At 55.7% G+C, this 20,111-nt stretch overlaps 1 protein-coding gene and 1 long non-coding RNA gene across 23 annotated transcripts in view; both read right to left on the bottom strand.

Annotated features, from left to right (window-relative positions):
• Nucleotides 1–9,403: 9,403 nt before the first annotated feature.
• Nucleotides 9,404–13,556, bottom strand: LOC135190619 (uncharacterized). Of its 3 annotated transcripts, none has more exons than XR_010308575.1 (2): nt 13,208–13,556; nt 9,404–10,169 (listed from the first exon to the last, which is right to left on the bottom strand). It is a non-coding gene; the product is annotated as an uncharacterized LOC135190619 (long non-coding RNA). The 3 variants fall into 3 exon arrangements; XR_010308576.1 differs by lacking the exon at nt 9,404–10,169 and adding an exon at nt 10,765–11,018; XR_010308574.1 differs by lacking the exon at nt 9,404–10,169 and adding an exon at nt 11,361–11,493.
• Nucleotides 13,557–13,674: 118 nt separating this feature from the next.
• The window catches only part of EIF4G3 (eukaryotic translation initiation factor 4 gamma 3), a 216,756-nt gene continuing 210,319 nt past the window's right edge, over nt 13,675–20,111 (bottom strand). For 9 of the 20 annotated variants that reach the window (XM_064172137.1, XM_064172138.1, XM_064172141.1 and 6 more), the window contains 2 exons: nt 16,663–16,809; nt 13,677–13,977 (listed from right to left, as the gene is read on the bottom strand). In XM_064172137.1, the coding sequence (XP_064028207.1) occupies nt 13,796–13,977; nt 16,663–16,809 (329 nt within the window). In that variant the 3' untranslated portion in view covers nt 13,677–13,795. Of the gene's footprint in view, nt 13,978–16,662; nt 16,810–20,111 lie in introns of all 20 variants that reach the window. The other 11 variants (XM_064172145.1, XM_064172154.1, XM_064172157.1 and 8 more) reach the window with 3 other exon arrangements.

Here is a 20,111-nt window from a genome sequence, read left to right as displayed (position 1 = left end):
ACATCCACTTGGGTTTGGAATGGCTCTGGAGGCTCCACAGCCTCTCTGGGCAGCCTGCTCCAGGCCTCCAGCACCCTCACACCAACTTTCTCCTCCTGCTCAGGTGGAACCTCCTGGGTTCCACTTTGTGCCCCCTGCCCCTTGTCCTGTCCCTGGGCACCACTGACAGGAGTCTGGCCCCAGCCTCTTGCCCCCCACAGCTCCTTTAGCTCTTGCTGAGCATTGCTCAGCTCCCCTCTGGGGCTGCTCTCCTGCAGGCTCTCAGCCCCAGGGCTCTCAGCCTTTGCTCCTCACAGAGCTGCTCCAGGCCCCTCAGCAGCTCTGCAGCCTCCCCTGGACTCTCTCCAGCAGTTCCTTTATGCCATTTCCATTGCCCAGACCTGGCTGCAAGCTGGAAATGTCCTGCCACAACAGGCCAAGAGGCTCTCAGTGGTGTGAATTGTTCCATTTCTGGCTATCCCTCCTCTCAGGCTGCTCCTACCTGTGCCTCAGCTGCCCCAGGAGAGGGTTAGCACTGCACAGGCGGGACCCGTGCTGGTGTGTTCGCCATGGCGCTTGGTTTAGGTCTGCTTAGATCCACTGAGGTGACAAACTTTCCCTGTGCTCTTGATCCAAGTTATCACAGAACCAGTCAGAGACCTGTCAGGGTTGGAAGGGCCCTCGAGGATCACCCAGCTCCCAACAGCTGGGTTTTTTGGGCTAGGTCTGTGGGCAGTTTTGGTTTCCTTCCCCAGAGCCTCTGCTTTCCCTTCGCTCAGGGCGCAGTAGTTGCACCTCTCCTCGGTTCCCTTCCCTGCCTGCACTGATTTTTCTTTCCTTGGGTGCTTTTATCCCTCCTGTGGATGGGAATCCCCTCTGTGAGCACTTGTTAGAAGCACAGAAACTCTTCAGAGCACCTCAGAGGTATCTTCTTTCTGCACTGCTGCCTTGAATATTTCTTGTCTAAGCCTTTTCCAATGCTTTCATCCCCCTTAGGTGGCTGCCACCCAAGTGTGGTACACCCAAGAGCATCACCTTCCAAAGCCAAACTGTGGTGACTGTGGCCTGGCCTTGCTCAACATCTTCTTCTTCACTCCAGCTTTTAGAACTGCTGAGCTTGGAAGAGCCCTTTGGGATCACCAAGTCCAAGTGCTCAGCTGGAGCTCGCAGCTCCACCACCAAACCACATCCCTCAGCACCACATCCCTCAGCACCGCATCCATGCGTCTTTTAAACACCTCCAGGGACGGTGACCCTTGCCACCTCCCCAGGCAGCCTGTTCCAATGCCTGCTAACCCTTCCCATGGAGACACTGCCCCTGATGTGCAACCTGCACCTCCCCGGGCAGCCTGTTCCAATGCCTGCTAACCCTTCCCATGGAGACACTGCCCCTGATGTGCAACCTGCACCTCCCCAGGCAGCCTGTTCCAATGCTTGCTAACCCTTCCCATGGAGACACTGCCCCTGATGTGCAACCTGCACCTCCCCAGGCAGCCTGTTCCAATGCTTGCTAACCCTTCCCATGGAGACACTGCCCCTGATGTGCAACCTGCACCTCCCCAGGCAGCCTGTTCCAATGCTTGCTAACCCTTCCCATGGAGACACTGCCCCTGATGTGCAACCTGCACCTCCCCGGGCAGCCTGTTCCAATGCCTGCTAACCCTTCCCATGGAGACACTGCCCCTGATGTGCGACCTGCACCTCCCCTGGCACATCTCTGTGAGGCTTTGCCTGCTTGCAGCCTTTGTCTGTGCACCCTGCGAGCGCCCGAGCCGGATGGCTCCGCTTGGCTAAACATTCCTGTCCCATCTGTGAGCTCCAGGCGCTGGCCCTGCAGCTGGAGCAACATGTGTGCTTTGGCCTTCCTCCCCTCGCTGTGCCTCCGCCAGAAGGGGAGGGATGGGAAGGTGCAAGAGAGGCGAGCAGGAGGGAATGGGCTCCTTACTGCTGGCTTTTAAGGTGGAAAGAGGGAGATGGAAGCACCACAGCTGTCTTGCCTCTGCTCACTGCAAGCCTTTGTGTGAAGCCCCAGCGCCTGCACTGCCTGAGCTGCGGAGCAAGCAGAGGAGAAAGGCTTTTCACAGTATCAGAGTATCATCAGGGTTGGAAGAGACCTCATAGATCATCAAGTCCAACCCTTTACCACAGAGCTCAAGGCCAGACCATGGCACCAAGTGCCACGTCCAGTCCTGCCTTGAACAGCTCCAGGGAGGGCGACTCCACCACCTCCCCGGGCAGCCCATTCCAGTGTCCAATGACTCTCTCAGGGAAGAACTTTCTCCTCACCTCCAGCCTAAATCTCCCCTGGCACAGCCTGAGGCTGTGTCCTCTTGTTCTGGTGCTGGCCACCTGAGAGAAGAGAGCAACCTCCTCCTGGCCACAACCTCCCCTCAGGTAGTTGCAGACAGCAATAAGGTCTCCCCTGAGCCTCCTCTTCTCCAGGCTAACCAATCCCAGCTCCCTCAGCCTCTCCTCGTAGGGCTGTGCTCAAGGCCTCTCCCCAGCCTCGTCGCCCTTCTCTGGACACGCTCAAGCATCTCAATGTCCCTCCTAAACTGGGGGGCCCAGAACTGAACACAGCACTCAAGGTGTGGTCTAACCAGTGCAGAGTACAGGGGCAGAGTGTGGTCTCCTTCCCTGTTTTTGGCCCAAAACCCAGCCCTAAGCAGAGCTGCGGGCTCGGCACATTCCTCGCACTCACACCCCTGCTGCCAAGGGAAGTGCCGCATGTGGGGAGGGCATCTGCACCCCGCAGTGGCACCAAACCCCACTGCTCCACCTCCTCCGCCCTGCTTTTTGGGCTGGCTCATGTCCCCCGAGTCCCTTTCCCCCTGTGCTGCAGGCTGTGTGTGACAGTGAGAGGAGCGCAGCTGCATGAACCTGGGACCCGGCACCGTGCAGGGAAACACAGCACCAGGGAGTCCTGCTTCAGCGGGGAGCTGCCAGCAGGAGCTGATCTGTTGCTGTCACAGGGCACCATCATCATCATCATCATCATCATCATCATCTCCTTTCAATAAGAACTAAACACTCCCAATCCCTTCCCAGCCCTCCCAGGTGCCATGCCCTAGTAGGATTCCAACTGGTTCCATTTGCTTCCTTCTGTAGCCCGAGAGCTTTTGCAGCGTTGCCTGCAGCTTCAGGTTTTAACTGTACCACCTGAACCAGCTCGTTTGGACTAATGATGGAACAGGTCCAGAAGAGGCCACCAAAGTGATCAGGGGGCTGGAGCAGCTCTGCTACGAGGAGAGGCTGAGGGAGCTGGGGGTGTTCAGCCTGGAGAAGAGAAAGCTCCAGGGAGACCTTCGAGCAGCCTGCCAGTACCTGAAGGGGCTACAAGAAGGCTGCAGAGGGACTGTTTGCAAGGCCTGCAGGGACAGCATGAGGGGCAGTGGTTTGAAACTCAGAGCAGACTGAGACTGGATGTGAGGAACAAGTTCTGCACCATGAGGCTGCTGGAACACTGCAACAGGTTGCCCAGGGAGCTGCTTGTGGCCCCATCCCTGGAGATATTCAAGGTGAGGCTCGACAGGGCTCTGGGCAACCTGCTCTAGCGGAGGATGTCCCTGCTGAGTGCAGAGGGGGTTGGACTGGATGAGCTTTGCAGGTCCCTTCTAACCCAAACCCTTCTGTGCTGGCTGCTGTGCCCAAGCAGCAGCTGTAAGGTTTGCACGTTCAGAGATTGATTGTTTCCACCCTGGATCAAGAGCAATGCCACAAACATGAACCCTGTGCCGCCTGGCTTAGATACATCTGGCCACGGAGACGCCACACAGGGGCTGCTCTGCCAAGGTTCTTGCCCTGCATCCCCCTTTTGCCATGGCTTTTACTTAAACTGAACTTCAGAATCCCAGAATCCCAGCATGGTGGGGTTGGAAAAGACCTCTGGAGATCATCCAGGCCAACCCCCCGGGCACCCACAGCAGCTTGCCCAGGAGCACAATGGCCAGGAGGGGTTGGAAGCTCTCCACACAAGGAGACTCCACAACCTCTCTGGACAGCCTGCTCCAGGCCTCCAGCACCCTCACACCATGAAGTTTCTCCTCCTGCTCAGGTGGAACCTCCTGGGTTCTACTTTGTGCCTCCTGTCCCTTGTCCTGTCCCTGGGCACCACTGGCAGGAGTCTGGCCCCAGCCTCTTGCTCCCCACAGCTCCTTCAGCTCTTGCTGAGCATTGCTCAGCTCCCCTCTGGGGCTGCTCTTCTGCAGGCTCTCAGCCCCAGGGCTCTCAGCCTTTGCTCCTCACAGAGCTGCTCCAGGCCCCTCAGCAGCTCTGCAGCCTCCCCTGGACGCTTTCCAGCAGTTCCCTGCCCCTCTTGAACTGGGGAGCCCAGATCTGGACGCAGGACTCCAGACATGTCCTCTCACTAGGGCAAAAGATCCTCCCTCCATGTCCTGCTGGCCACTCTTCCAAATACCACTGCCCTCAGCCACAGCAGCACATCGCTTGCTCCTGGGCACTTCTTGTTCCCCAGCACTCCCAGATCCCCCTCCACAGAGCTGCTTCCCAGCAGCTCCCCCCTCAGCTGTGCTGCTGCAGGAGGTTGTTCCTGCCCAGGAGCAGGACCCCAGCCTTGCCCTGGCTGAACTTCAGGAGGTTCCTCTGCATAGCTCTGCAGCCTGGCCAGGCTCTTGTGTAACAGCCACCTGCTGCCATGTTAGAGCACCAGGCTCTGATGAGCATCTGTGACCCTTCTCAGGCTGTGAACTCTGCAATCGGCTCCTGCTGACACCTTCCAGCCCCTGCTGACACCTTCCAGCCCCTGCTGGCCCAGCAAGCAGAATCTTGGTGGCCAAATTCTGCTCCAGCACTGGCCTGCAGCTCCAAACCTCAGCTCCACTGATCTGCATTTACATTTAGGCCTTCCCTCTGGTGTCATCACCCTGAGTTTTTGGGGAGGTTTTTTTTCTTCCTTTTCTATTTTTACCTCAACTTTTAATTTTTCTCCCACATTTTTGGCCCACAGCCCCCCTGGCTTTGGGAGAATTAGAGTCTTGCTCCATTTCTTCCTGTGTCTACCCTCCATCAGGCAGGGGAGCTCCTTCCTGAGGTCTGCTCTCCCATCCCTGTAGCTTCAAATTCTGCTGCTGAATCTTCAGCCTCTTGTGCTTGGAGAAACAAATCAAATACTCCCTGAGAAGTTTCTTGCCCCTAGCCTTGGTGATCCCCAAACGTGCATCCAAGAGAGGTTGTTCTGGATGAGCAGGGCTCTTGCTCTTCCTCCCTGATGTTGTGGCACCCCTGGCCACCAGAGGACATCTATGAATTTACTGCTGGTTTCAGCCTGACCTGGTGGCCTTGCACAGGGAGTGGTGCCCAGTAGAGTTACTCTGTAGACATCACAGAATCATTAGCTTGGGGCTCACTTTCCACTTGTTGCCCACCCCAAACTTCCACGAGCCTTTCTCCTGCAGCACCCAGGAGTGTGAAGTGATGAAGGACTCATCTGTTCTGCAGTGGTGTCACTCTTCAGCCCAGCTCAGCAGCTGGGGAGGAGGAAGGATCATAGAATGAAGCAGGTTGGCAGAGAGCTCCAAGCTCACCTAGCACAACCTAGCACCCAGCCCTGCCCAACCAACCAGACCATGGCACTCAGTGCCCCAGCCAGCCTTGGCTGCAACACCTCCAGCCACACAGACTCCACCACCTCCCTGGGCAGCCCATTCCAGTGCCAATCACTCTCTCTGACAACAACTTCCTAACAACATCCAGCCTCAACCTGCCCTGACACAGCTTCAGCCTGGGGCCCCTTCTTCTGGCCCTGGCTGCCTGGCAGCAGAGCCCAACCCCACCTGGCTACAGCCTCCCTGCAGGCAGCTGCAGACAGCAATGAGCTCTGCCCTGAGCCTCCTCTGCAGGCTGCACCCCCCAGCTCCCTCAGCCTCTCCTCAGAGAAACAGGTGCCACATGGCTGCTGCCTTCCACAGCCCATGGCTGGGCACCCCCACCACAGCAGGAGTTACTGCAGCAGACCACAGTCCCACGATGGTCACCTGGACGTGGCAAGCAGAGCTCCATGGAAAACACAAAGGCAGACAACTTGGAGTTGAGTTTCCTTGGATACTGGCTAGGAGCTGAGCAGGTTTCTCCATCCCTCGCTGTGGTTACTTTTCCATCCCCGTGGACTTCCTGCAGCACTTTATCTATCCACAGAGCCTGGCAGCCAAGGAGGACCCTCTGGGCTGAAGCCTCTCCATGCCCAGGCTCCATCCCGGGGTTGTTGCAAGTTGCCTGGGAGGTCCTACCAGCGTGTGGCATCTCACTGCCACCCTCCAGGCTGGCACCTCTTTAAAGGAAAGTGGTATCCTCCTGCCCATGGTATTGGGCCACTCAGCTGGCACAGGGTCAGGCAGAAGCAGAGGGCCAACATCTTCTGAAGAGCAGAAAGGCCAAGCAGTCCCTGCCAGCCTGACTGTGTAACACCCTTGCCAGCTCAAACCTCTCCTGATGGCTTCATCTCCAGGTAGCCCAAAGCAGTCCTCACCCAGCTCCTGCCATCTCACCACCATAGGTACCAACCTGTGCCAACAGCCAACTCTGTGCCTCAGGGCAGGAGGTGCTGGAACTGAGGGCACAAAAGCATTCTGGTGGGGGCTGATTTTGAGCTTACTATGCCTGAAGTTAAACCCTCTCAGGTTTGTGAAACAAAGCCAGCAGCACCAGGGGCAGGGCTGTGACAGCTTCTCTGCTCTGCAGCCACTGCTCCTGACCAGACAACCAGCTCCAGGTCCCCTCACCTGCAAAAAACAGCCATGCTGGCAGGAAACACAGCAGCAGTGCCCACAGCCACCTTTTTTGCCACCCAGATGCCAACAGCTGCAACTAGTATTAAACCTTTCCAGGATGCTGGGTGAATTAACAATGTTCCCTTGATCAGACAAACCCCAGCCTGCAGGGCTGGAACCCAAAGCTCTCTGGGCTGCAGCAACACAGCAATGGCCTAGGTTAGCACTGGCTTGAACCTGCCTTGTGCATGCTAAAAGAAACCACCTTTGCTGCTTGGCCTCTCTGGCTGCCAGCTCCTGCACCAGGGAGAGCTGATGCTGGGCAGAGGATTGTTCCACACACCAAGGTGTGCTCCTGGACCTGAGGCTTCTTGAGAGTTAGGCAAAAACCTGAGAAGCTGCCCAGGAGCCAGCAGTGCCCTTCTGCAGCCCAGCAGGCAGCTGTGAGCTGGGCTGCAGCCAGAGCAGTGTGGGCAGCAGGGCAGGAGAGAGCATTGTGCCCCCTTGGCTCTGCTCTGCTCAGACCTCAGCTCCAGTCCTGCCTCCAGTGCTGCTGTCCCCAGCAGCAGAAGGACACAGAGCTGTGGAGTGAGGCCAGAGGAGGCCACAGAGGTGATGGCAGGGCTGGAGCAGCTCTGCTGTGAGCACAGGCTGAGGGAGCTGGGGGGGTGCAGCCTGCAGAGGAGAAGGCTCCAGGGGCACCTCAGAGCTGCTGCCAGTGCCTGAAGGGATCCTGCAGGAAGGCTGCAGAGGGACTTGTGCTGAGGGGGTCTGGAGGCAGGGCAAGGGCAATGGTTTGGAGCTGAGGCAGAGCAGGGTTAGAGTGGAGCTGAGGAAGAAGTTCTTCAGTAGGAGGGTGGTGAGAGCCTGGCAGAGGCTGCCCAGGGAGGCTGTGGCTGCCTCCTGCCTGGAGGTGTTCAAGGCCAGGTTGGATGAGGCCTTGGGCAACCTGCTGTAGTTGTGAGGTGTCCCTGCCCATGGTGGGGAGGTTGCAGCAGATGATCTCTGAGGTCCATTCCAACCTGAGCCGTCCTGGGATTCTAGGATACATCTCTTTTAATGTGTTTAGGCTAGAAATGACCTTTAAGCTCAAGTCCAACCACTCACCTCACACTACCAAGTCCATGTTGTTCCTTAGCTCATACAGGCTTATCTCAAAGTATTTTTGTGTTCAGGTACCCTCCAGAAGATGTGCTGCAAAGATCTCCTGGCTCTGAGGCTGGGTCCTGAGGAGCCACAAGCAGCCTCTGAACCTGTGCAGACCTAGGAGACGACCGAGGAGCTGCCACACCTTGGTACAGGTGCAGGGAGGGCAGTGGTAAGTGGTGAACTGCACAAGGGCAGCAGAGGAAGCAGTTTCAGTCCAGGACTGGTGTTGAATGTGCTCCTTGTGGGAGCCTCAAGGTAACACATCCCCAGCAGGACACCTCAAGGTCTGCTGCGTGAACTGCTTCGCAGTGCTCCCTGATCTGGCTTCAGGAAACACCAAGCTTGCCATGCTGCAACTGTTCAGAGCCTGCAGGACATTCTGAGAGAAACAACAGAAAACCTCTCAAAACTCCTTCCTGGCATCTGCAGGACACCAACAGGGCAGGGTCTGACCCCTGCAGCATTTAACAGTTCTCCTCTACCCGCACGCTCTCCGTTTTCATTCCTTCCAGTTGCTGCTTTCTCACTTCAGCCAAAACATTCCAGCTCCCCAGGCAAACTGCCCTGCCCTGCCCTGCCCTGCCTGCCCTGCCCTGCCCTGCCCTGCCCTGCCCTGCCCTGCCCTGCCCGCTGATTCAAAGGCTCTGCGACCGTTCCCTCTCGATTCAAGGTGATCAATAACACACAGCCCTCAGGGCTCTGGTGCTGCACTCCTGCTCCCAGCAGGCTCCTGCTGCTGCCCATCCTCAGAGGAAATTCTTCAGGTACACACCACCCCCTTGGCAAAGAGCTGCCCTCATTTACATCCAACTCACATCCATTTAATGCCAGTTCTCAACTGCTACAAACCACCACGGACCCGCTGTGGCTCACCAGTGACAGGGGAGGAGAGCACCACCACCTTCTGCACAGGCTTAACAAATGCACTTCAGACCTGCTGTGGGCCACCAGTGACTGTGGTGAGGAGAGCACCACCACCTTCTGCAGAGGCTTAACAAACACCCCTCAGGAGCTGCTGTGGCTCACCAGTGACAGGTGAGGAGAGCACCACCACCTTCTGCAGAGGCTTAACAAACACCCCTCAGGAGCTGCTCTGAGTCTTCTGAGGAGAGCACCCACACCACCTTCTGCACAGGCATAACAAATGCACTCCAGGACCTGCTGTGGGCTACCAGTGACAGGTGAGGAGAGCACCACCACCTTCTGCACAGGCTTAACACACCTCAGGAGCTGCTGTGGCTCTTCTGAGAAGAGCATCTACACTCCCAGCAGAGGTTAACAAAAGCAGCTCAGGACCTGCTGTGAGCCACCAGTGACTCTTGTGAGGAGAGCACCACCACCTTCTGCAGAGGGTTAAATGCACCTCGGACCCCACCGTGGGGGTGTTTCCACGCAGAACCTCTCGGAATCCTCCAGAGTGCCTGCTGTGCTCACCTGCGAGGTGGGAGGTGGCTGCTGTAGGAGCAGATTCACTCCTATGCAGACAGGAAGGGTGAAAAGAGCTTTTGCCCTTCTTCTTTTCTCTCCCCCGCCCCCTTTTTAACAAATCATCAGAGAAAAGTGTTTTATTGTTACTAAAAAAAACCTCCCAAACAATTCTCTAGTGCTTTAGGCCATGGATTCTCTAGCTCAGACTCATGGCGTGGAACACAGGGAAAGCATCTGACGGACGTCTCCCCCCCAGCCACAACCAGGCACCCTCCTCCCTTCCCCTTGGTGCTCACAGAACAGCCTCCTGCAAGTACAGCACTGAAAAGATCAGCAAAGGGTTTCATGTACTCGGAGCCTTCTTTACCCTCGGCTTTCCTCTTGTTCGTTGCACACAGCAGTGATTTAGCAGCTGGAAAAGCAGCAGCCAGCATCGGGTGAGCAGCCAGCGCCGCACGGACCACCGGCAAACGCTCCACGGGTTGCTCCTGGTCCAGGGAGCACCGTTCCCACGCCACACCGGAGAGCTGCGTGGATGCTTTGCACAGTGGGAGCCCGCAGGTCATCTTTGGTTGTGGAAGAGACACAGAAGAGACTCGACGTGCTCGGCAGCAGCTGGGGCAGGAGCACTCTGACCCGACGTCGCTGTCAGCAGGTTGCTGACACCTTCGGACACCGGCACGGGGAGCGCAGGGCAGCGCCGGAGCCACCTCCGGGCTGCGCGGGGCACTTTGCGCTTCACCCACGCGAGTCTTGGGGTTCCTCAGGCACAACGAGGCGGCGGCGGACGCGATGGGTGGAAGCTGGCTGGCAGCAGACGCACAGGGCACGGCTCAGAGCTGTCGCTTCGGATGCCACCTCCAGCGGGGTCCCAAGTCGCCAGAACTGCTGCAAGTCACACGAGAGCCACCGCTGGCGCGGAGACCGAGCCGCGGGCACAGACCGAGCCGCGGGCACAAACCGAGCCGGGGGGCACAGACCGAGCCGCGGGCACAGACCGAGCCGGGGGGCACAGACCGAGCCGGGGGGCACAGACCGAGCCGCGGGCACAGACCGAGCCGCGGGCACAGACCGAACCGCGGGCACAGACCGAGCCGGGGGCACAGACCGAGCCGGGGGCACAGACCGAACCGCGGGCACAGACCGAGCCGGGGGCACAGACCGAGCCGGGGGGCACAGACCGAGCCGCGGGCACAGACCGAGCCGGGGGGCACAGACCGAGCCGCGGGCACAGACCGAGCCGGGAGCACAGACCGAGCCGCGGGCACAGACCGAGCCGGGGGGCACAGACCGAGCCGCGGGCACAGACCGAGCCGGGGGCACAGACCGAGCCGCGGGCACAGACCGAGCCGCGGGCACAGACCGAGCCGCGGGCACAGACCGAGCCGGGGGGCACAGACCGAGCCGGGGGGCACAGACCGAGCCGGGGGGCACAGACCGAGCCGGGGGCACAAACGGAGCCGGCAGCAGGCAGCGACCGCCCTTGAGGTCACCTCCCAGCCTCGCCTCGTCGCACCTCGCAGGGACCCAGCGGCACCTCCGCGGTGCCGCAGCCCCAAGCTCCGAAGTTGTCTCTCTGCTGGCAAAGTCTCCCAAGCAACCCCCTGCTCTGTCGGGCGTTTGCAGCCAAGGGCTGCCCCCCCGGCACGCAGCCAGCCCCGCACGGCAGGGACACGATCGGGAAGCGAGGCGAGGGGCAGGGAGCCAGCACCCGTCAGGGGCGCACACATTCAGCAGCTGTCAAAGGAGAAGTCGTTTTATTTTCTTTCCCCCCCCTTTTTTTTTTTCCTTTGTTTAAACTCGCAAGTTCGTCTTTTATTTTGTTCTTTATACTTTGAAAGTGAAAAGAATAGGATCGAGTCTTTTTTTTTTTCCTGGTTTTTTTTCCTTTCCTTTTTTTTTTCCTTTTTTTTTTTTTGTTAAATATTTGTTCTATGTATTTACAAGCCTTAAAGTTGCTCTAAAGGTTCTGAAAGTATCACTAGGACTTTTTTTTTTTAAGTTATTGTTTGTTTTTTTTTTTCCCCTCCCAGGGTAGCACTGCTTTGACCAAAGTGAATTTTGGGTTTGGTTTTGTTGTTTTGTTTTTTTTTTTGGAGCATTCTGGTCCAGTTTTTTTCTTTTTTTTGCATTTCCTCCTGTTCCAAGGTTGGGTTTTTTTATTACCTTTCCATGACTTATTTCATTCTGCTTTTAAAATTTCTGAAGCAAGCTGAGAGGCAGGCAGAGAAAAAAAAAAAAGCCATAAAAATCTGATGACAATTAAAACAAAACAAAACAAGAAAGAAAAGAAAAGGCAAATTCATCTCTTCCTCATCTACCTTCACCCCCAACCCCCTTGGAAACGTTTCAGGCTGTTTCTTGTGTCCTGAAACACTCCTGAGGTGCATCTGCAGGGGAGGGAAATGGATTTCTCTGCTTTGTTTTGCTTTGTTTCGTTGCTCTATGATACAATTTTGTTTACAGCAACTGCAAATTAAAAACTTTTCACTGGCATTTGCAGTCCTTAAAATAATAAATTAACAGTTGCCAACTTTTAAATTCTTTTTTCATTAATTTTTTTGTGGGGTTTTTTTTGTTTGTTTGGTTGTTTTTTTTTTGCTGAACAAATTTCCTTCCAGGCTGTGTTTCTGTAGCTAGGAATCGTTGTTTAAAAAGAAGGAATAAAAGAGAGGGAGAAAAAAAGATATGAATGAGAAAAAAAAAAGAGTGAAAAAAAAGAAAGGAAAAAAGAAAGATAAAAAAAGACAAAAAAAGAGAAAAAAAAGAGAAAAGAAAGAGAAAATAGAAAGAGAAAAAAAGAAAGAGAAAAAAAGAAAGAGAAAAAAAGAAAGAGAAAAAAGAAAGAGAAAAAAAGAAAGAGAAAAAAAGAAAGAGAAAAAAGAGAAAAAAGAAAGAGAAAAAAAAAAGCCAAAAAGGAAAAAAGGAAAAAGGAAAAAAGAGAAAAAAACACTAAAGGAGAAAAAAAAAAAAAGAAACAAGAAAAAAGGAAAAAAGAAAAGAAACACTAAAAGAAAAAAGAAAAGAAGAAAGAAGAAAAAAGCAAAAAACAAGGAGAAAAAAAATCAGAAAAAAAAAGAGAAAAAAAGAAGGAAAAAAAGGAAAAAATCACTAAAGGAGAAAAGAAAAAAAGAAGGAAAAAAAGAGAAAAAAGAACAGCGAAAGAAAAAACAGAAAAAAGAAAAAAAGAAGGGAAAAAGAGGAAGAAAAAACACTGAAGGAGAAAAAAAAAGGGAAAAAAGGAAAAAAAAAAAGGAGAAAAAAGATAAAGAAGAAAAAAAGAAAGAAAAAAAAGAGGAAAAATCCACTAAAGAAGAAAAAGAAAAAAGGAAAAAGGGAAAAAAAAGAAAAAACACTAAAGGAGATTAAAAAAAAGATAAAAAAGAAAAGTGAAAAAAGGAAGGAAAAAAAGAAAAGAAAAAAGAAAAGGAAGGAAAAAAGAACAGGAAGGAAAAAAGAAAAGGAAAAAAGAAGGGAAGGAAAAAAGAACAGGAAAAAAGAATAAAGAAAGGGAAAAAAGGAAGAAAAAAGGAAGAAAAAACACTACAGGAGAAAAAAGGTGAGAAAAAGAGAAAAAAAGAGAAAAAAACTCAAGCAACCCAAGAAGAAAAGAGCAGAGAGCAGAGAGCAGAACAGAGCAGAGCACAGAGCAGAGCAGAACAGAGCAGAGCGCAGAACAGAGCAGAGCAGAGAGCAGAACAGAGCAGAACAGAGCAGAGCAGAGAGGAGAGCAGAGCAGAGCAAAGCAAAGCAGAGCAGAGCAGAGAGCAGAGCAGAGCAAAGCAGAGCAGAGAGCAGAGCAGAGCAGAGCAAAGCAGAGCAGAGCAGAGCCGAGCCGAGCCGAGCCGAGCCTTCCCCACCAGTCACTCCAGCCGGCTGGGTCAGTGCTCCCTGCCCTCAGCTCCCAACCTGACTTCTTTACTTACTTAGTTACTTTAACAGCTTTGTTCAAGTACCTCTTGGCTTTGTTTCTGTTCTCTTGCCTCCACGGTCACCACCTCTGTGTTTCCCTCTAAAAGAGTTTGTGGTTTTCAACCTCTCCCACTGGTGCAGGTGTGGGGGCAGGGGGTGGGGGTGGGGGCGCTGCTCCCGGGTTGGCCTCTGCTGCACTGTGATTGGCGACGACGTGAGACGCTTTAAAAAAATACTGCAACTGTTTGGGCTTTTGTTGTGTCTGTTTGGTTTTTTGTTCTTTCTTTTCTTTCTCTTTCTTTCTTTCTTTCTTTCTTTCTTTCTTTCTTTCTTTCTTTCTTTCTTTCTTTCTTTCTTTCTTTCTTTCTTTCTTTCTTTCTTTCTTTCTTTCTTTCTTTCTTTCTTTCTTTCTTTCTTTCTTTCTTTCTTTCTTTCTTTCTTTCTTTCTTTCTTTCTTTCTTTCTTTCTTTCTTTCTTTCTTTCTTTCTTTCTTTCTTTCTTTCTTTCTTTCTTTCTTTCTTTCTTTTCCTGTGGGTTTTGTTTTTGTTTTTGTTTGTTTGTTTTTTTTTCCCCCCTCTCTCTCTCTCTCTCTGTTTTAAGTTTTAATTATCCTCCGACTCCTCCTCGGCCTCCCGTAGCCAGGTGAAGAAGGCGGTGACGGATTTCAGCGCCACTCCTTTGCCGTTCTGCTCCGCTGGGTCCTTGCTGCTTTCCCACTTGTAGAAGGCATCCTCTGAAATCACCTCCTCGTCGTACAGGCAGTCGAAAAACATCCTCAACAGATCTGCAGGGCGGGGGCGACAGGGGGGGACAGCTGTGAGACTGCACTGCAGGGATGGGGAACAGCTGCCAGACTGCACTGCAGGGATGGGAACAGGGGGAACAGCTGTGAGACTGCACTGCAGGGATGGGGAACAGCTGCCAGATTGCACTGCAGGGGTGGGAACAGGGGGAACAGCTGTGAGACTGCACTGCAGGGATGGGGAACAGGGGGAACAGCTGTGAGACTGCACTGCAGGGATGGGGAACAGGGGGAACAGCTGTGAGACTGCACTGCAGGGGTGGGAACAGGGGGAACAGCTGTGAGACTGCACTGCAGGGATGGGGAACAGGGGGAACAGCTGCCAGACTGCACTGCAGGGGTGGGAACAGGGGGAACAGCTGCCAGACTGCACTGCAGGGGTGGGAACAGGGGGAACAGCTGCCAGACTGCACTGCAGGGGTGGGAACAGGGGGAACAGCTGCCAGACTGCACTGCAGGGATGGGGAACAGGGGGAACAGCTGCCAGACTGCACTGCAGGGATGGGGAACAGGGGGAACAGCTGCCAGACTGCACTGCAGGGGTGGGAACAGGGGGAACAGCTGTGAGACTGCACTGCAGGGATGGGGAACAGGGGGAACAGCTGTGAGACTGCACTGCAGGGGTGGGAACAGGGGGAACAGCTGTGAGACTGCACTGCAGGGATGGGGAACAGGGGGAACAGCTGCCAGACTGCACTGCAGGGGTGGGAACAGGGGGAACAGCTGCCAGACTGCACTGCAGGGGTGGGAACAGGGGGAACAGCTGCCAGACTGCACTGCAGGGGTGGGAACAGGGGGAACAGCTGCCAGACTGCACTGCAGGGATGGGGAACAGGGGGAACAGCTGCCAGACTGCACTGCAGGGATGGGGAACAGGGGGAACAGCTGCCAGACTGCACTGCAGGGATGGGAACAGGGGGAACAGCTGCCAGACTGCACTGCAGGGGTGGGAACAGGGGGGGACAGCTGTGAGACTGCACTGCAGGGGTGGGAACGGGGAACAGCTGTGAGACTGCACTGCAGGGGTGGGGACAGCTGTGAGACTGCACTGCAGGAGTGGGAACAGGGGGGGACAGCTGTGGGACTGCACTGCAGGGGTGGGAACAGCTGTGAGACTGCACTGCAGGAGTGGGAACAGGGGGGGACAGCTGTGAGACTGCACTGCAGGGATGGAGAACTGAGGGGGGAACAGCTGCCAGACTGCACTGCAGGGATGGGAACAGGGGGAACAGCTGCCAGACTGCACTGCAGGGATGGGAACAGGGGGAACAGCTGTGAGACTGCACTGCAGGGGTGGGAACAGGGGGAACAGCTGTGAGACTGCACTGCAGGGATGGGAACAGGGGGAACAGCTGTCAGATTGCACTGCAGGGATGGGAACAGGGGGAACAGCTGTCAGATTGCACTGCAGGGATGGGAACAGGGGGAACAGCTGTGAGACTGCACTGCAGGGATGGGAACAGGGGGAACAGCTGTCAGATTGCACTGCAGGGGTGGGAACAGGGGGAACAGCTGTCAGATTGCACTGCAGGGATGGGGAACAGGGGGAACAGCTGCCAGACTGCACTGCAGGGATGGGGAACAGGGGGAACAGCTGCCAGACTGCACTGCAGGGATGGGGAACAGGGGGAACAGCTGCCAGACTGCACTGCAGGGGTGGGAACAGGGGGAACAGCTGCCAGACTGCACTGCAGGGATGGGGAACAGGGGGAACAGCTGCCAGACTGCACTGCAGGGATGGGGAACAGGGGGAACAGCTGCCAGACTGCACTGCAGGGATGGGGAACAGCTGTGAGACTGCACTGCAGGGATGGGGAACAGGGAGAACAGCTGTGAGACTGCACTGCAGGGATGGGGAACAGGGGGAACAGCTGCCAGACTGCACTGCAGGGGTGGGAACAGGGGGAACAGCTGCCAGACTGCACTGCAGGGATGGGGAACAGGGGGAACAGCTGCCAGACTGCACTGCAGGGATGGGGAACAGCTGTGAGACTGCACTGCAGGGATGGGGAACAGGGGGAACAGCTGCCAGACTGCACTGCAGGGGTGGGAACAGGGGGAACAGCTGCCAGACTGCACTGCAGGGATGGGGAACAGGGGGAACAGCTGCCAGACTGCACTGCAGGGATGGGGAACAGCTGCCAGACTGCACTGCAGGGGTGGGGAACAGCTGCCAGACTGCACTGCAGGGGTGGGGAACCTGGATAACTTCCCCTGTGGGGACAGGCTGGGAGAGTTGGGGTTGTTCAGCCTGGAGAAGGCTGCAAGAAGACCTTAGGGCAGCCTTGCAGTGCCTGAAGGAACTACAGGAGAGCTGGGGAGGGACTTCTGACAAGGGCTGGGAGTGCCAGGATGAGGGACAGTGGCTGTGAGCTGGGAGAGGGGAGACTGAGAGTGGAGATAGGGAAGAAATTGTTGTGAGGGTGGGGAGAGACTGGCACAGGTTGCCCAGGGAGGCTGTGGCTGTCCCCTGCCTGGAGGTGTTGAAGGCCAGGCTGGATGAGAGGCCTTGAGCAGCCTGTGCTGGTGGGAGGTGTCCCTGCCCATGGCAGGGGCTTGGAACTGGATGATCTTTAAGGACCTTTCCAACCCAACCCATTCCATAGACGAAACAATCTTTCCCCATGCTGCCAGGGCTCAACTTCCAGGTGCAGAGACATCACTTACTAGGAGGCTGATCAAGTTTTACTATTGATGCTTGTAGTGCATAAAGTGCTTGTAGTTCCTTCTCTGTGTCTGAGTCTAGGTACTTGAGCAGGATGGGCACTCTCTGCTTGATCACAGCAGTGTCCACACGGAAGCTGGACGAGTCCGCTGCGGGCAGAAGAGAACAGAGTCAGCTCTGGCACATGGCAGTGGGGCCAGAGCCCTCATCACCTTTCTTGGCTCAAATGGAAATCACAGCTGAGTGTGGAGACAAAAGGTGAGCCACATCAGCACTGCTGGTCAGTGGCTTCTTCTGGAGCTCCTCCTTCTGGAGATCCTCCCCTCCTCAAAGGCCGCTTCGTGAGACAGAGAGGGAACTGCAGCCTTGCTCTGAGTGCTTCCACAGGCAATGGCAGGTCCAAAGCACACAGAAAGGCTAAGGCTGAAATGTCACATCACAGCTGGAGTCCTGGGTCCGGTGCTGGGGAGACAGGGAAATACTGGAGAGAGTCCAGTGAGGGCTCTGGAGATGCTTTGGGTCCTGGAGCAGCTCTGTGAGGAGCAAAGGCTGAGAGCCCTGAGACTGTTGAGCCTGCAGAAGAGCAGCCCCAGAGGGGATCTGATCAGGGCTCAGCAAGAGCTAAAGGACCTGTGGGGGACAAGAGGCTGGGCCCAGACTCCTGTCAGTGGTGCCCAGGGACAGGACAGCCTGGAATGTTCTCAGGAAGTGGTATCCTTTTCCCCCTAAGAAGCCCATGGCAGGCACAGGAGCACAGCTGTGTGCCACAGCAGGCAGGGGCAGCCAACACACACTGCACAAGCCCTCCAGAGAGGTGCCTCGACGACTCAGCAGCCTCTGGGGAGCTCAGGCCACAGCAGTAAGGAATACTTTGAAAACAGAAGGGGGAAAAATCAGAGGCAGGATCAAAAGCTAAACCAGAAGGAGCCACTCCTGACACATCAGGGCACAGCTCTAACGCCCTCTGTGTGGTGGCACTGACACTAGGTGGCACCTGAAGAGCTCCGTTCCCAGGGAGGAGAACCGAGCTGAGCTGTCCTGTCTCCACGAGGAGGTGCAGGCTCCACCAAGTGTGACCCTTACAGCTAAGAGCTGAACCAGGCACTTTATGAGCACAACCTTTGCCCTGCCAGCAGTGAAGCTAAAGAAGACCAAGGGCACAGACCAGAAGGGTTTGGCTTTACTCAAGCCCCACAGGAGGCCTGAGGCTCACACATCCAACTCGGAGCCTTTCCTCCCCGTCCAGCTGAGTGCTCTGCATTCCACAGTGCACAGAAACCACCCAGCCACACTCACAGCTAACAGCTAAAGTTAACAAGTGTGGAGCTGTGAGCAGTGGCAGAGTCTCATTGGAGGCCTGAAGCAGGTGGAGATCCCCAGGGACCAGGGCTGGGTCCAGATTTGTTCAGCATCTTCACCTGGATGAAGCAGCAGAGTGGACCCTCAGCCTCCCTGCTGCTCTAACATGGGGAGCAGTGGCTGGCACCCCTCAGGCTGTGCTGCCAGCCAGACCCGAACAGGCTGCAGAGCTGGGCACAGGAACCTCATGAAGTTCCACCATGGCAAGGGTAGGGTCCTGCAGCTGGGGAGGTGCAGCTGTACAGGTGAGAGAGGTGAAGGACCTGGGAGTGCTGGGGGACAGGAAAGTGCCCAGGAGCCAGCACTGTGCCCTTGTGGCCAAGGACAGGGGGCTCCTGGGGGGCACAAAGAGTGTGGGCAGCAGGTCAGAGAGGGAAGTTCTCTTGAGCCTCTGCTCTGCCTTGGTAAGGCCACATTTGGAGTTCTGGGTCCAGTTCTGGGCTCCCCAGGCCAAGAGAGACAAAGAACTGCTGGAGAGAGTCCAGGGGAGGCTGCAGAGCTGCTGAGGGGCCTGGAGCAGCTCTGTGAGGAGCAAAGGCTGAGAGCCCTGGGGCTGAGAGCCTGCAGGAGAGCAGCCCCAGGGGGGAGCTGAGCAATGCTCAGCAAGAGCTAAAGGAGCTGTGGGGGGCAAAAGGCTGGGACCAGACTCCTGTCAGTGGTGCCCAGGGACAGGACAAGGGGCAGGGGGCACAAAGTGCAACCCAGGAGGTTCCACCAGAGCAGGAGAAACTTCCTTGGTGTGAGGGTGCTGGAGGCCTGGAGCAGGCTGCCCAGAGAGGCTGTGGAGTCTCCTTGTCTGCAGAGCTTCCAACCCTCCGTGAGCATTGTGCTCCTGGGCAGGCTGCTGTGGGTGCCCTGCTTCAGCAGGAGGTTGGACTGGACCCGCACAGGTTGGGGTTGCCCTGCTGGAAAGCAGCTCCGTGGAGAAAGACCTCGGAGTGCTGGTGGGCAGCAAGTGCTGCATGGGCAGCAGTGTGCCCTTGTGGCCAAGAGAGCCAATGGCAGCCTGGGGGGCACCAACGAAAGTGTGGCCAGCAGGGCTAGGGAGGTTTCTGCTCCCCCTCTGCTCTGCCCTGCTGAGACCACACCTGGAATGCTGTGTCCAGTTTTGGGCTTCCCATTCCCTGAGAGACAGGGACCTGCTGGAGAGAGTCCAGCAGAGAGCCACGAGGGACTTGAGCATCTCCCCTGTGGAGAGAGCTTGAGAGCCCTGGGGGTGGTTAGTCTGGAGAGGAGAAGGCTGAGAGGAGATCTGAGCAATGAGCACAAATACCTGAGGGGTGGGGGGCAAGGGGCTGGGGCCAAGCTCTTATGGGTGGTCAGAGGCTCACAGGAGGTCAGGAGTTGAAAGGAACCCAAAGAGCTCATCCAGTCCAAGCTCCCTGCCAGAGCAGGACCATCCAGGCTAGCTCAGGGCACACAGGAACACATCCAGACAGGCCTGGAAAGGCTCCAGAGGAGACTCCACAGCCTCCCTGGGCAGCCTGTGCCAGGGCTCTGGGACCCTTCCAGCAAAGAAGTTCCCCCTTGTGCTGAGCTGCAGCCTCCTGTGCTGCAGCTTCCATCCACTGCTGCTTGTCCTGTCCCAGGGAGCAGTGAGCAGAGCCTGTCCCCCCCTCCTGACCCCCAGCCCTCAGATAGTTATAGACATTGATTCAATCCCCTCTCAGTCTTCTCCAGACTAAGCAGCCCCAGGGCCCTCAACCTCTCCTCACCAGGCACTGCTCCAGTCCCCTCATCATCCTCATAGACCTCCCCTGGACCCTCTCCAGCAGATCCCTGTCCCTCTGGAACTGGGGAGCCCAAACCTGAAGGCACTACTCAAGATGAGGTCTCCTCAGGGCAGAGTAGAGGGGAAGGAGACTCCCTGGATCTGCTGCACACCCTCTGCTTAATGCCCCCCAGGACCCCATTGGCCTTCTTGGCCCCAAGGGCACATTGCTGCCCCATGGATGTTCTCCCCCAGCACTGCAGGTCAGCAGCAGTAAGCCAAGGAGCAACAGCTGCAGACTGGAACAGAGAAGGTTTCAGCTCAACAGGAGGAGAAACTTCTTTACAGAGAGGGTGGCAGAGCCCTGGAGCAGGCTGCCCA

This window comes from Pogoniulus pusillus, chromosome 36 (assembly GCF_015220805.1).
Source record: "Pogoniulus pusillus isolate bPogPus1 chromosome 36, bPogPus1.pri, whole genome shotgun sequence".
NCBI lineage: Eukaryota > Metazoa > Chordata > Aves > Piciformes > Lybiidae > Pogoniulus > Pogoniulus pusillus.
This window is presented reverse-complemented; position numbering and strand designations above follow the sequence as displayed.